Here is a 16989-nt window from a genome sequence, read left to right on the forward strand (position 1 = left end):
TGTTTGTTTTTTTTAATAGGGAATTCAAAAATGAATGAATCCGAGCCTCCTTAGTTTTCTCAATTTTGTTTTAAACATTTCTTTGGGTTTTCAATCTATTTTTTCAATTCAATTCTGGCCCTATTTGTTTTAATTGAAAATGAATGAACCATCTTCAGGAAATCATTTTTCTGCAGGTGCTGAGGAGATGATTTTTGTTTTTGATGGTGAAGGAGCAATGGGTTTAGAGTTAATGTCCAGCTACCTGAATTGAAAAAAATAATTAGGAAATACTACAACAACTTAATTTACGAAACGTTGGCTTTGATTCAGTTACGAACTTGATATCTTTTGAGCCCAAAAGAAGAAAAAAAGATCAATTTTCTTCCTCGTTTTGTTGGTTGTTTGATTTTTTCCTTTTTAAAGCTAACTTGCATTTTCTTGGCTAAGACGAACGGTTCTTCTTCTTGAGTGGTGAGCATAATGTGGGATATACGATCGGAGAGTTAATTAGTGGACAATATCAGTGATTATTAATATATATTTCATTATTTATTTAAATAAATGATATTATTCATTTTTTAAAGCATATAATTCATAGTGATACTTTAAATATGCACCTGCATGTTACTCGTACTCATTTAAATAATGAAGCCGGAAAGAGTGCGTGAGTTGCAAGTTGGCCGGCGAAATTGGGGAAATTCATTGATGGTCTTTCTACTCGGTGCATATTCTGTCATTCTTGTGCCGAAACAGTGGATCATATTTTCTTGCAGTGTCCGGTTGCTCAGGCTCTGCTGTTTGGTTCACCTCTCAATCTAAGGCTTCACAACTCATCTACTGCAAATGTTGAGCATATTTCCTGTCAGATTGTCTGCATGTTTTGGGCAATATGGAAATGCAATCGCTTTTGAGAACCATAATCTCAACATTGAGAACATCATTAGAGATGGTTTGTATTGGTTCAACAGATATCACCTTCAAGCCGACGAGTTCTTTCCGGTTGACGGCATTGATAATAATAATAATCAGACGGTACCTCCGGGACAGAATTTTCTAAAGATAGATGTCGATGCAGCAATTAAGGATCAAATGTGCAGTTGTTGCCACTAACTCAAATGGAGACATATTAAGCGGGGGATGTCAGTTGCATGCTCAAAATAACCCTCTCATTGCAGAAATTATGCTCAAAAAAAAAACGCCGTTGCCGGGGATCGAACCCGGGTCACCCGGGTGACAGGCGGGAATACTTACCACTATACTACAACGACTTGATTTGTCAACATAAAATCCGGCTTGATAATCAACATAAAATTGACTTGATAATCAACATAAAATCCGGCTTTGATTCTTCATATCTTTTGAGCGGAAACTTCATTTTGTTGGTTGTTCCACATTTTGATTTTTTTTTCTTTTTAATGCTAACTTGCATTTTCTCGGCTAAGACGACATTGTTTCATTTACCCCAAAATACCATACATTTTCTGGATTCTGCAAGGAGTATAGGACCTCCTTACCTAACTTACTAGTATTTCAGATCGTCTTCTTGACTTGAGTGGTGACCATAGGCATAATGGGGACATGATCGGAGATGGGCTTGGTGACCACCTCGGGAAAGAAAAAAGAAAAAAGAAACTTTTGAAAGAAGGCAAAGCCAACAAAAGTTGAAACCACCATTCAGGATGCAATTAATGCTTTGTGTTTTCCACCAAACTAGAAAAGATACTACAAATTTGTCGTCCAAAATCCAAATAAGATAGATTTTCCAAATACGATAGATCTTCGATTACTTTGGAATGGTCATCCCAATCCATATATATGCAAAAGTTTGGATGTAAAATTGGATTTAAAAGCACCTATTGAGCAAAAATTTAAGTATTCCTTTCTCTATTTCTGCTTCTATTATATCATCTATCTACATTTATAGTGGCTGCTGGAATTGCAACTCCAGGTACTAAAACTCCAAGCTTGGACAAACTTAAAACAAAAGAGACTGTTTTAGGACAAACCACTCGCATGCAGTACTGAACAACCACAGACAAATAAAGGGCTAGGCAGCACAACTCTATCCTCTCTTTCTCTTGTTCCTTTCTTCTGAAGTAAAATAATCAAGGTCCTGTTTTGAAGCTACCAAAAAAAAAGCCTTGCTGAACTTTTCAATCCTAATAGGTCGAGAATCCCAGAATTTATCATCAGCAACTTCTCCTCAGCGCATTCTAGGTTTAATTGCAACTATTTCAATATCTGCGGATCAGCTAAGATCTTGTTGGCATCTGTTAATTCGTCACCGTTACTCTGCTATAGTTCTAGAATAATGGTTGCCTTGTGAAACTCTGAAAAAAAGAGTGTCCAGTTCTGGCATCTGATAGTTTGCAACATCAAATGTCAAAAAATAAACTACTACTACAAACACGCATATGGCAATTAACAGCATAATCATCACCTTTTTGTTTTGCTACGATCCGCAAGTTTACCAAAGACATTGTACAGTCTGAAACTTAGATATTTCAGTCAAACACAAAACCAAAAACAATGAAGTGTTTAATCAAATTTTAGCATGATTGCCATAAGAGAAACATGCACCAATATCCATCTTCCTTTGGCTCATGCTTACGCTTACTACCTATAGATTTTTCCTTTCCTTTGGCCTTACCTTCACAGTTTTGCACATCTTCAGTTGTTGTGCAACTGGTAAGCTCTCTTACCGCTTAAATAGTTATATGGATATTTTGAATTTTGCGCCTCTTGAGTTCAGCAATGACCAGCGAACTCGCGCCACTCAGAAATTGGAATATCTGATCTTCTTCACTCATGCCACGCACTTCTTGCACCAATACAAGGAAGTTTGCAACATAGGCTTGTGGTGTACCCGTCATTTTGAGCCTACGCAAACTCTCTCTTGCGTACCAAGCACCATTTCTCGGCTAGAACTGACATCTCAGTCCATCTTTTATGTCATTCCATGACATAGAATTGGCATAACCAGCAACTTCATCTTCTTGCAGCATATTTCTCGACCAAACCTTTACATCACCACCAAGGTAATTGCCTGCGAGAGTTACCTTTTGTCCTTCCCCAGTTCCATTTGCCTCAAAGTATGCCTAAACGTCATACAAGAAATTCTCAATTTCTCTAGCATTTTTGGAACCAGTGTAAACTCTTGACTCAGAGACTCGATTGGAGCTTTCTCCATTCACCTTTTCCCCTGAAAACATGCCATCACTGATTAACTTGCGAAGGCGCTTGTCATCTCATCTGACATTTGCTTCGCATGGCTTGTTGGTATGGTCTTCATGTCACTGAATTTCCTTCAATTCAGTCACTTCAGCATTGGTTTCGCAATTTAATAAGGTTGCATCAGACACCTTGTCCTCGACTGCACCTACCCTTTTCGTAAATTCTTTAAACCAATCTGATGTTGTTACTTCAAGTAAATATAGCCTACCATTTTCTTCAGAAACAAGAGGAATATCCAGGCGATCTCACCCCATGTGAATGGTCATTAGTACTCCTCTAGTTGATCAAACGCACCCGTGTAGTTCTTCGTCAATTGATCACAGAAAAATAGCTTAAGAGAGAAATAAATACCAGTGTATTATCCAACAAATACACTTGAACTGTGTACCAAACACAGCTCTGATACCCGTACTGTCACACCTTCAAATGCCTCTTGCAAATTTCTGCGAAAGCATAACCCGACATCACAGTGGTTCTGTGAATCAAGCTTCACCACCTGCACTTCATCCTTATAAGTTTGCACCAATGCAAACAACCAACTTAACAGTTCTTCGGCGGAAGTCTTTAGCCTTCTTTCTCTTCACTTAACTCCTCAAATGCACCCTATAAAGCATTCAAACATTGACATACATAGCCAACAACAATCAGTCAACCAAGAATACTTAGAACATGACACAATCAACTTCTTTTATTGCATCAAAGGGGAAATAAAAAAAACTAGCCCACTTAGGGACTTACACAGACTTGTTCACTTTGAACCAAGCCTTAGCCTTACAAAAACTCTCATATTTTGAGTCTCACACTCTCTTATGTAAGCCCGCCGAATTTTCCATGCCTTAGAACTGGTTATACAACAACTTTACTTGGCCAAAACCGTGCACAATCGATGCACACGCATGGGACAGCCATCTGTGCCCTATAGAAGTTCCATAACCGCTTAAAACTCTGTTAACTGGCAAGTTCCTCTCTAAACTGGCGCCAGTGTCCAAAACATATTCTCTAGTAGTTAGAAACCTTCTCTCATGCTTATAAACTCCCTCTATAACCGTTCTACTTCGTTTCGCGTCATTGGCATGCTTGTGAAGACCTTAACCAACTCTTAACCGTCACTTGAGACGTATTGCACAGCTGGTGTGCTTTACCGAATTCTGCCTTGATCCAATGCTCAGCCATCTTGAGCCTGCATGCTTATTGCTCTAAGCTAATGCACGAACAATCCTTGTGCTTGAATCACCAAGGCAAACTCATTAAGATCATTTTAGTTAGTCATGCGTCATTTAACCAATTTGCTTGACAATAGCAGTGACACTCTTGCATTACTAGCTTGTTTGCACTGTCCAAGCTTTGGCCAGCTTTGAACTAATGCCATAGACCAACTCTTGGCTATTCTACCTTCTTGCATCATCCTTGAGTTTGGGCCAACTGATCAATTCCACGGATATGCCTTAATGCCAACATCACATGTTGCATCTATCACTTTGGCCTAGTCTTGCCTTTCCCTCAATGAAGCCTCATTATGCCGGACAATAAGCTTCATTACTTAGCCAAATGTCTTTACAGTGTAGCGCTACCTTTGCGCGTCACTGGCCCTGCAGGGTGGCACTATCTTAATGCTTGACGGTCTATACAGTATATCGCCATTATGGCCTTGCATTGCGCTATTATGGCTTTGCATTGCGCTGTTATTGCTGAGTACTGACTTGGCCTGCAAGACTATAACGCACAGTCATTGTGCACCACTTTCCGGACACATCATAGTGCGGCACCATATTGACTGTTGAACTTTGAAACATCATTGGACTAGGACTAGGCTTGACTGAAGTCCAAATGTCGTTGTGTTACGAATAGGAGAGATAAAACACGTTATTCTTCTCCTCCTCCTTGGCTGTAGAGAGAAGAAGAACTCAGAAAGAAAAAAAAACCCTAAACTTACTCGAAACCAATAACCTAATCTCATATCTACAAATTCATTTTACTGAAAAATCAAATCTATCTACGAATAATCTGATTTCGCGAACCCTAGGGATTAGATTTTGAGAAAGGAAGATTCAAGAAGAAATCTTAGAAAGTTGCCAAGGAGAAGAATCAGGTAAACTCTATAAACTTGTTACTTGTGCTTTTGATTTTGAGGTGAATCTGTGAATGATAAATTTTGTTGAATTCTGATTTTTCTAGTTGGATCTGGATCGTACAAATGGTGAATCGGTGCGTTTTGGAAGTTCAGTTGGATTTGTACCTTAAAGTGCACAGGGGAACTGTTAAGGTATCAACCCTAAACTCGTCATAAGCCCATGGGTACAACTCAACTCGAAAACCGGTTGACTAGATGAGAGATCTCATTGACTTATAAACCACCTAATTAAGCCCATCTACCAATGTGGGATTAAGATCCCAACATCCCACCATGCTTCCAGACCCAACGTCCTCGTTGGCCCACTCTATCGAGACTGACCCGGCGGTAACCCTTTCCTTTATGACGGCTCCACTCGACTACCAGTATTCAGTGCGGTGACAACTACGCCCATACATAAGTGCCCCTACACTTTAATACAGCCTATAGGTCACCCCTTCCGTGGAGCGGGCATGAGTCGTGGTGGTTGGCTATGATACCAAATGTTAGGGTACCGATCCTAAACTCGTCATAAGCCCATATGTAAAACTCAACTCAAAAACACGTAGATTAGATGAGGAATCTCATTGACTTATAAACCACCTAATTAAGCCCCATCTACCAATGTGGGATTAAGATCCCAACAGGAACGAAGTCTAGAATAGCGGATAAGCTTCAAGGTACAACAATGAAAGACCTTAGTTTTGGGTGAAATTTTCTAGGGAAGAAAAAAACCTAATTCCTGTGTCTTTTCTTCATGATTTCGGGGTTTTGTTTATTTGCAGCTTTAACCGTTATTGGTTTAGAGACTAAAGGAGCTGTAGTAATTGCTGGTTTCTTCTTTGTTCTGCGGTTGTTTGCTTACAAATTGACCCACTCATTTTTGTCAATTACTGGATGTAATTTGGAAATGAAAAAGGTTTGTAGTGGAAACCCTAATCTTTGTGTTCTATTTTCTTTCATTGTGTAATTACAGATTTGTTTCTTTAGTTAATTTGGTATAAATTGGTTTTGCAGAAGCGAGAGATTCATCTGTGCTTTTGGGAAGTTGAATCAGGATTAATGCTTGCTGTTATAATTTGTGTTTTTGTTATCAAATGGCAGTCTTTCAAGGTATGTATTGCATCTCTGCATCTACAAGAACTGAGTTCCGTTTTCCCTGTTTGTTTTGTAGTGAAACTCTAGTCTCTGTGTTTGATTTTACTTTAGATGTAACTACAGTATTGTGGTTTGTGATTGTAGGTTAAAAGGAATCTGTCTCTTGTCTCTTGCAATAGGGATGTTTATCCAGAAATGTATTTAACTTCTGTCATGTGGTTCTAGATAATAACTCTGATTTGTCCGCATAATGTATCTGAAGTATTGTGTCTTGTGATTTGTAGGTTAAAGGAATCTGTCTGTTGTAGTGTTGGCTGCCAAGGGTTTCTTTCAGACTCCAGAATCTGGATTCCTGTATGACACTTCCGGAATTTCTCTTTTTTTCGTCAGGTTAGTAGTAGTAATTTCTTATATGTAGGTTATTATCGATTCTGAAATCATGGTATTTTTCCCCGCCTAATTCACGATCCTCATAATGCGGCTCTTGTAGCATGGACAACGACACCATAGACTCTCCCTGTCGATCCTCATAATGCATTTTCAATCTTGCTTGTTCCATTTTTAGTGCTTAGATGAAAATTCAGCTCCGTTTTTCTTGTTGTACCTTTCACATTAACTTACATCTATCTATTCTTAAGATTAACTTTGATTAGTGAAAAATGATGCGGTAGTAGTTGCTGTGTTAATCCGAGACAATATTGAGTAGATGTGTACTTGTACGAGACCAAAATGTTGATGCTTAACTGTTTCAGTATCTTGCTTCTGAGATTTTTAAACTTTGCACTGACATTTTACTTTTAATTGTTTCTTGTTCATCCAATGGAACCTTACTTCCATTGCGGCAATATTTTATTCACTTGTGGAATATATAGGCTGAGTAGGGCATTTCGTGGGAGGTATAGAGGACGACGAATAATCATTTAGCCTATAATAACTTGAAAAGCAAGCACTGGGGATCCGTAACTGGCATAAACTTTTATTTTGCTCTAGGGGTGGCATTTTTTTCGAATTTATTTTATACTTAACAGACATTTCAGTGCATTTTATACATGTCTCCCTGTCTTTGTTGCGCAACTGATTACTTGGTGATTTTTACTCATTTGAAGTTCATGAGGTCATCTGGCTGCACTTGCCACTTGTCATTAACGTGAGCTATCGTCTAATTATCAAATGATAGCCTGGTGTTACCTATGGGATATCTGTACTGTACAGTCATAGTGCAGTGCCTCTAAGTTAAGCTGTCACTTCCCACTGTAAATGCATTTGTTAGTACGATATATATTTATGTGTGTTTGGAATCTAGACTCAGGAATGATTGATATAGATAAGCAGTAAGAATTGCATCTCTAGCTGCTAGCTAAGTTTAGTTGTTTGGGATCGATCAGTTTATTTTCTTTCTTGTTAATTAGTAGTACTACTGGCAGAGATAATCATTAAAATTTAGACTTCAGGACAGAATCTCGCATTGCCATGAAATATTTGGAGTTGTATTTTATTTTAATACTCTGATTAGGATTCAGTAACAAGAAAGAGTGGACCCTTAATTACTCTTTTTGTTTGTGTGAGCTTTGATTTAACTCAAGCTGCTTTCCTGTTGCTTAAATAATGTGCATGGAGTTTGGGGATTCTTGTAAAATTAAGTACTGTTGGACATTATCCTTTCCCAAGATTGGCTCCTGGGATTCTTAGTACTGCGATTCCTTACGATACTGTTGGACATGATCCTTTCCCAAGATTGGCTCCTGCATCAGAAGTCCTCGTATTCCGATTCCCTTGCCTACCCCAAATTGTTTGGGACTAGAGGCTCAGAAGAAGATGAAGAAGATTGTTTGACATTTAACTCCGCCTGTGTATTTTCTTTGCACAGCCTGTCGTAAGCCAGGATAAAGGAGGAACGTTCGTGGCTTGGCGAGCCAACGGTAAAATATCTAAGAGTTGGTTACTGCTTGGCAGTTCATACCATCAATCCGGAGATAATTGCAACCTTGGCAGTGTCAAGAGGAAGTTGCAGTATTGGCTGTTCATACTACCTAGTGAGGAGATGATTGCTGCTTTCCAGTTCATACCGTCTGATCTTTTTCCATAAACCTACTAGGGTTTTGAGACATATGATAAATCTGTCTTCATCAGTCTTGGCTAGGCTACTCAGGATGGTCTTTTGGCGTCCGTTTTCTGCAGCCATGCAGGAGATAGATCTCTTTCCTGTCTCACTCTACTAGGCCTATTTGAAGAAGATGAAGAAGATAATCTGTTGGGCTTGACCTAGTGTGAGTTGCCAGACCTTCTCTAGCTATAGAGAAAGGTACCTAGGCAGCCGCTTTGCTGTCCAGCACAACTGTGCGAGGTTGTTCATATTGTAGGAAAAGAGTTGGTTACTGCTTGACAGTTCATAACTTCATATCATCGGTAGTCAGACTTCAAAAAGGAGAGAAGTGGGTGTTTTTCTTTGAGGGTGTTTCTTTGTTGCCCGTCTCCTGAGATCTGCTTGATTTTTTCTCTCTACCGAGAGATGCAAAATCAGAGCTGATGATTATGAACTTGATAAATCATGCAGATCTCATGCAGGAGATGGATCTCTTTCCTGAGTCTCAGTCTACTAGTTCCGTATGAATCTACTAGGGTTTGGAGACTTGTTAAATCTGTGTTCATCAGTCTTGGCGAGGTAACTCGAGATGGTCTTCTGGGCCATCGTTTCTGCAGCCGTGCAGGAGATAGATCTATTTCCTTGTCTCACTCTACTAGTTTCATATAAAGCTACTTGGGTTTGTAGACTTGTTACAAATCTGTCTTCATCAGTCTTGGCGAGGTAACTCGGAATGGTCTTTTAGGCTACCGTTTCTGCAGCCATGCAGGAGATGTATCTATTTCCTTGTCTCACTCTAGTACTCTACTAGTCTGAGCCTCCTCTCTCCCTCCTCCTTTTTTTTCCTGGAAAATTAAAAATAAAAACTGAAGGGTAAAATTTTCTTGGACTCAACTTTTTGCTGACTTTTAAGAGTTTTTCTATGTGTGAATATATATATGTATTTTCACTTTTTTCTTGTCTCATTGAACAGGTATCAGGTCCAGTCGTCGTTTGCCGATGGAGTGGCAAGGGCTGCTATGTATGACCTCATACATGTTGGTCATGACAGTCTTTTGGGGGAAATTATATGATTAGAAGGAGATCTTGCTATAGTATGGGCTTTGATGAATGTTGCATTATTTCATTATTTTCTTTCACTCAAGGTATACCGCATTATTTCATTATTTTCTTTCACTTCCTTCCATAAGTGCTTCCAATCCTTTTCCTACCTTAGTTACATTTTTGACAGTGTTTCTTCCCTTAATTCATGCAATTTTTTGGCTTCCTCTGGTCAACAAGATTAAACTGTTTTTCAATGTGGCTTCTTTTTATTAATATAAACATGGCTTCTCTTTTCGGAATTGTTTTTAGTGAATCTAGATGTTTTTGTCGGCAGAAAGACAATATCAAGAACCAGGGAGAATGTAATACTTTCTATTGCAAACACACAGACTCGTCTTAGCCTACCTGTTAAAGCTGATCCAGTAATGATCTTCTTACCTCAACAAAAATCTACCATTCAAACTCTCGTTGTATTATGTTGTACTTTGTGATTCAAAATGGAACAGTTAAGTTAGATACTGGGTTTTGGGGAGTGGGGGGGTGGGTGGGTGGATCCGATCAATACTCTTTCTTACTCATTAATAAAAGATAGATAAGAAAGCTGTTACTGAGGTTTTCTTAAAAGTACTTGAGACTTACAGAAAGAATCAGTTTGATTATACAAGGTAGCATGTATTATAGGGTTGCTGGCATATTTTTAACTAAGACGGGGTTCCAAGCCTTCTAATCTAGATTATGACTTAATGATGTGATTGAGTTTTGAAAATTCCACGTCTGCCTCTTTAGACTCGAGTTTCTTTGGTATGCAGATGGAAAAAGAGCTGAATGTGATATTGGACCATGGCGAGGCACAGCCAGCTATTAGCTGTACTGGTGATAGTGGTCCTGTGTCTTACCTTGAACAAGTCGTTTCTCCCATTTCTGAGACAATGGTATGGTTAGTGCATTTTCTTTCTGATTTGATTTGTAATTGCAAATATACATGGGTTCACCAAAATGAATATCAGATTTAATGGATGAGTTTTTGTTTTATTGTATGTATCATCTTGATATATCTTGTTAAAAGATAAAAAGGAGACATGTGCATGTTTTGTACTGTGTTTATGCATGTAATGCTAGATCGTTTACTTTATGCTGCCAACAGCATGTTTTGTGCTCAGTTTTTTTTCTTGATTTCTGGCAGACAACTAAAAGTAGTTTTGTGGAGCACCAGATAATTGAAGTTTTCACCGGCTTATTTTTGGTCTTAAAGATTCAGGTTGTTACATTCAGATAGTTGATCGGAAGTTCCATATTTGCTATTCAATGGTTTGGTAATAGATGCGTGCTTGCTTTCACACCTACAGAGTCTGACAATTATAGCTTTCAATGACGGAAACAATGGACAAAAACTACATGGATAAAAAGTAGGTCTTAATTAAACTGTCATCAATCAATACTCTAACCACAACAATGGACATCCAACTGTTAGAGATATAAGTGTGTGAATAGTTTGTGTCAAGTCAACTGGTCAATATTGACTTGACTTGTATTATTACACCCAATGTTTGTCTTTAAATACTTGTAATAATACTTTCTTAATTTGTACCGAAAACAATTCTTTACAATAACATCAACTTTAGTGTTTCTCATGGTATCAGATGATCCTAAGAGTAAAAATTTCTTCTGCTAAACAAATTTTCTCAACATCTTTTACAACATTCAACGAATCATAAAACCCTTTTTCAATAATTTTTGATTCAGATTAATTACAAAATTTTCAAGAACACTTCTTACTGCATAAAGATTTCATTCAAGATTTGCATCTGGGTTTATTCTTCATCAGCTTTCTTCAATCTGGTTAATGTCTGCAACAATTGTTTATAGAAGACGCAAAGATATGCCTTTTACTTCCGCTGCAACAATTCTCAACATCTAATTTTGATTTTACCTTTCCATTCTCAAATATTTCAAATTTTGTTTCTGCAAAATTAGGTCCCAACAATTTTTTGTTGTGGAAAGATCAAATGGAATCGATTCTTATATCTACGGATCTGTGTGGGTATGTTACTGGTGATGTTATTGAACCGGTTAAGAATTTAGAAGTTAATGGAGTTTTGTCTATAAACCCTCAATGGGTTCTTTGGAGGAAGATTGATTGTTTTGTTCCTAGCTGTTTAAAAGCTACTTTTACAGATTCTGTGTTTGGTGATGTTTTAGGATTATCTACTTCTCATGAAATTTGGGCATATCTTGAAATATCTTTTAGAAGTCAATTCTTAGCCAGAAAAAGTATGCTCAGGAATCAATTGCACAATGTTAAAAAGGGTAATCTTACAATTTTGGTTTATTTACAAAGTATCAAAACCATTGTTGATTCTTTAGCTGCCATTGGAGAAAGGATGAGTGATTCAGATTTGGTTATATATGTGCAGCACAGAACAGGGAGACTCCTTTTACTTTTGCAGAGTTACAACCAAGATTATTAAACCATGAGCAATGGCTTATTGAACAACAACAAGATTCAAGTACTACTTATGATATTTAACATGCTCTTTATGGAAAAAAAGGAAATGGTGGCAATAATTTTTCTGGTAATGGTAGGAGCAAACCAAGAAATAACAATGGTCCAAGCAATAATGGAAATTTTAATAGCAATACTGGTTTTAATTCAATAAATAACAATGATCAAAATACTGCGTCTCAAGGTGGTACATTTGGACATGGAAATGGAAATGGAACTAGAAGAGATTTTTCTTCAGTAGAATGTCAGATTTGTAGAAAGAGAGGTCATTATGCTAGCATATATTATTTCAGATATCATCCTCCAAAATTTACTAATTCTGCTAATGAAGCTCAGCAAATTTCTTCTCAACAAGCCTTTGCAACTTTTACTGAAGATCATTCTGCACGTTCTACTTCAACTGCTACTCATTGGATTTCTGATTCTGGTGCTACTGCACACATGACTAGAGATGAGACTTTACTTCATAATTCTACATCTTACAAAGGCAAGGATCATGTGCAGGTTGGCAATGGTAAGTCTTTTGCTATTACTTCAGTTGGTAATTCTCATGTTAATACTTCTTCAACCAGCTTTAACTTGAATAAGGTTTTATTGGTTCCTGCTATGAGACATAATTTTCTATCTGTTGCAAAATTTACTAGAGATAATTCTTGCTACTTCAAATTTTATCCAGATGGGTATGAGATTAGAGATATATACTCTGATATTGTTCTTGCTCATGGAAAAGTAGTCAATAGTTTGTATCCTATTGCTCATTTTCCCAATGCTCATTTTTCATTATCATCTACTTTGTCTGCTCCTTCCCATGTATGGCATGCTAGATTAGGTCATCCATCTAGTCAAATTCTTCAAAAACTTCACTCTGCTAAGCAGATTGTTTTGAATTCAGCTTTACCTTCTGCTCTTTGTCATCCTTGTCAACTTGCCAAAAGTAAAAATCTTCCTTTTCAGTTATCTTCCTCTCATGAACAAAAACCTTTAGCTTTAATACATTGTGATGTTTGGGGGCCTACTGTACCATCTCTCAAAGGTTATAGATATTATATTATGTTTGTTGATGATTTTAGTAGATTTCATTGGATATATCCAATGGAATTGAAGTCTGATGCTTCTCAATGTTTTTAATATTTCAAAACTCATACAGAAAATCAGTTTTGTACTAAATTTTAGCCTTTCAAGTTGATGGTGTGGTAGGTTTTTAAGAAAGCCTACAACTACACCTGCAAGTATACAGGGTCGAATGTAGCTAGTGATGGGAAGAAAGGGAAAGTCCTCAGGGACTTGGAGGGTGCAAATGTTGTTTCTACTTTTCTAGTGACAGTGGGAATGAATTTTGTGTTGTGTTGAAACACAACTGAGCTGTTTTGGTATGTGACTGAAATAGTGACAGAAAGTAAAGGTAACAGTGGCAGGGTACTAAGGCTTCAAATCAACCATTTTACCTATGCTAAGGCAATCTCAGTTCAATATTGCTCTTGTCCCTTGTTAGTTATCAGTCAGCTTCTAGGCTTTCTGACTAACTAGATGGCAGTGGAGGTTCTATGCCTGCTGCTCATCAAAGGGTTGGGTTAGAAAGGAGGCTAAAGGCACTAAGATAATTCTAAACCTTGTGATAGTTGGGGCTATCACACTGCAACTACCCGCAGAGAAGCCACTTAGGTGTTTTAACAACCTAAAGGATGTTCTTTGATTAAGACTATCCTAAACATTTCAGCACAACAAGCACAATATCTAGCTTGGATTGAATTAGCAGAAGCATCATGATTTCATCTCCCTCTTAGCAATTAAACTAGAACATGATGAATTGAACAACTGAAATTTAAAATGAACTGATATTGAAACAACATTAACAGTTGAGGTCCTGGCTATTCCAGGCCTCTTGGTGGTGCTCTGGCTAATCCAGGCATTCCCCATTACAACACCCAGAGACCCCTATTTATACATACAAGTTATAATCAAAGAATCCCCAAATCAGTACCAATCAGCAAAATTAGGGTTTGCTGAAAAATACAATTAAAATCAAAATTGGCTAACCTAATCTACTGATAACAACCCTACTACGTGACCCATACTTCAATTTAGACATACAATCGATTTCCCCAAAAAATCCCCAATGTCAGAAAAATTAGGGTTTGATAAAAAATCTTACCTAATCTCTGAAAATGATTATGACTCTTCACCCATGCCTCTATTCCTCTTCCTGCGTCTTCTCTTGTTCTTCCCATGCCCTAATTGCTTTTCTAGCTCATCTATTTCACCAACCCCTAACCTAGGGTTCCTGTGAGAGGAAAAGATCGAGGAATTGATGTTATAGAAAGCTAGAGGAGTAGGGGAAGAGTGGGTTTCAGTTGGTAGGAGCCATGATGTCTTTGGTGAGAGTTGTGGTGGTGGCAGAGGCGGACATGGTAGTGGTTGAGGCGGACATGGATGTTGCAGAAAGAAGAGGGGAAGAAGAAGGAAAGAGAAGGTCGATGGCGTTATAGCTTAGGGTATGTTTGTTTGGGTGTAATAGACCTAGGTGTTAGGGTGTGTCGGGAACATCAAGATTTGATGTCTTGCAAAGATGAGCCGTGGGATAATATCTTCTGGAACGGATCTAACGGAGAGATGGAGACAGATCATGAGCGACCGTTGGATGCAAAAATACAACGAAACTGACGGCTCAAGATCGAGTAAGGTGCTGTGGTGTTAGACAGGAGCTTCAGACTTTGATGTACTGGCGATGCTGCGACCGTAGGATGCTGAGATGATCCAATCTGACGCCTAGAAAGGGGAACGGGTATGGATATAGGAAATGGATTTGGGTGAGGGTTTTGGGACTTGGGTATGCCAAGCCCATATCTTCTTTAAGAACAATTCTTCCTCTTCAAGCCCACTTCTAGCCTTTTGGTCTTGTGCACAACATTCTTCGCGGCTTCCTTGTGTGATTCCTCTTGGCTTCCACCACTTTTCTGCTATTTTTGCTCCGCAATTCATCCAAGCTTTATTTAGCACCTAAAAATACAAAATTAATTAATAAAAATATTTATTCTTGAAAACAATGAAAATACAGAATATGGGTTAAAATGGAGAATTAGAGCACAAAAGATGAGTTAAATGCCAAGAAAAATATGTATAAATATGCACTTTTTAGAAATCATCATGGCGCAGTTGAACTTGTTAAAGGATCTTTCAAAGTTTTGTTACAATCCAGTGGTATCAAAAGTAGAATATCTTGTCCTAGGACACCAGAACAAAATGGTTTAGCTGAACGTAAACATAGGCATATTACATAAATGGGTAATACACTCCTGTTTAATTCTCATTGTCCTAAAGAGTATTGGTATGATGCTTTTCTTACTGCTTCTTATCTCATTAACAGAACTCCCACAAAGGTTTTGAATTTTAAGACTCCCTTTGAAGTGCTCTTTGGTGATTCTCCATATTTTGGTTTTCTTAAAACTTTTGGTACTATTTGCTATCCTAATCTTGCTCATTAAAGAGAAGATAAACTTTCTCCCAAGTCTGTAAAGTGCATTTTTATTGGTTACAACCCTCTTCATAAAGGCTATAACTGTTACAATCCAGTTACCAAAAGATTGTATGTTTCAAGACATGTCAATTTTTCAGAAACAAAATTTTATCTCCCTCCTACAATTGTTTCATCTTTTTCTCTTCCTTGTGATGCATCTATTTCTAATTCCTCGTCTTCAACTGACATTGTTCCTACTAGTACAATGGTTACAAGGTCTCAAAAAGGTATTTTAAAACCAAATTTTTTTCCAGATCATATTTCTCATTACTCTGTTAAACATCCTCTTTCTTCAAAGTATAAATCTTTATTGACTACTTTAACTGAGCCAAAAACTTTTAAAGAGGCAATGAAAAATCCAGATTGGCAGGTATCCATGAAGGATGAATACACTGCATTGATGGATAATGATGTTTATAGATAGCGGTAAAAGTGGTTCGATTCTTAGACTTGCGAAGGATAAAATATAGACTTAGATTCTAAAACTAAAATAGAAAACAAACTAAAAATTGTCACAAACTCAACCAAAGATGATATCAATATTAAAAGAACACTGGGGCTAAGATTCCACTATTTTCCAAGTTCAAAGTGATTTAATCCCAATAATTATATTTATGCAATTTTCTCGTTCAAGTTGACTCTAACTATTGCAACAAGTAGATTCTCAAAATAACAAGTGTAAATCCGAAGCATAGAACATCAAAAACCTAGGTCCAAGTATGCTCTATCAAAAGAAATAACAATTGCTTAACAAAAATCATTCAAACAATTTTCAACCAAGGAAAATAATCATAAAATAATTGCAAATAAATAAATAAAATAGGATATACCACTTCTTGTTGGAAAAATAGCTTCCTCTATTGCCTCAACAATGGGGTTTAGCTCCTCATATTAATCACTTGCTCAAAATATTTGTTTATGGTTCAAAAGTTGATTAAAAGATGAAAAACTATAACACTGATTGTTTGAAACGATGTATTGGAGTTGCAAAACAAAGGACTGACTGTTACAAAGAAGTCGCTGTAGCAGCGTTACGAATTTGAGACGTTGTTCTTATTTGCAACGCTTGTTCTTCAGCATCAGCAGCAGAAACACGGGTTATCCTGCAACTTGATCTTCTCAGCTCTGTAGTGTTACAAACTTCTCTGCAACTGCTCCAATGACTTCGTCACCTTCCCTGAAACTCGAACACACCTTTTATACTTCTCAGAAACCTAAAAATAGCGATTAATTCTCTCTTTTTCTTTTCGTGCAAGCCACGGCAATAATCTTCTCAGCCGATTTTCTTAAGCGTTTCAAAGACTTCCAAATCATCCGAAACTCTTCCTTAAATAGAATATCACCTTAGGAAACAATCCCACGCCTTTAGTCTCCCTGAAATTCCTAAAATAATTCCACGAAGTTTTCGTATTCACTTCAAC

The 16989-nt window shown here is 37.5% G+C and overlaps 1 protein-coding gene and 1 non-coding gene across 4 annotated transcripts; one reads left to right on the forward strand and one right to left on the reverse strand.

Moving 5' to 3' along the window:
* Positions 1–1178: 1178 nt before the first annotated feature.
* TRNAD-GUC lies at positions 1179–1250 on the reverse strand. The gene has a single exon. It is a non-coding gene; the product is annotated as a tRNA-Asp (tRNA).
* Positions 1251–6024: 4774 nt separating this feature from the next.
* Positions 6025–11173, forward strand: LOC113293683. Of its 3 annotated transcripts, XR_003332461.1 has the most exons (6): positions 6025–6245; positions 6344–6439; positions 6709–6814; positions 9481–9652; positions 10361–10483; positions 10735–11173. XR_003332461.1 is itself a non-coding variant. In XM_026542240.1 (5 exons), the coding sequence occupies exons 1-4, from the start codon at positions 6084–6086 to the stop codon at positions 6782–6784; spliced, it is 387 nt and encodes a 128-aa protein (XP_026398025.1). In that variant the 5' UTR covers positions 6025–6083; the 3' UTR covers positions 6785–6814; positions 7531–7619. The 3 variants fall into 3 exon arrangements, 1 of the variants encoding a protein (XP_026398025.1); XM_026542240.1 differs by lacking the exons at positions 9481–9652; positions 10361–10483; positions 10735–11173 and adding exons at positions 6569–6621; positions 7531–7619; XR_003332462.1 differs by lacking the exons at positions 6025–6245; positions 6344–6439; positions 6709–6814 and adding an exon at positions 8284–9380.
* Positions 11174–16989: the final 5816 nt, after the last annotated feature.

This window comes from Papaver somniferum, chromosome 7, assembly GCF_003573695.1.
Source record: "Papaver somniferum cultivar HN1 chromosome 7, ASM357369v1, whole genome shotgun sequence".
Classification (NCBI taxonomy): Eukaryota; Viridiplantae; Streptophyta; class Magnoliopsida; order Ranunculales; family Papaveraceae; genus Papaver; species Papaver somniferum.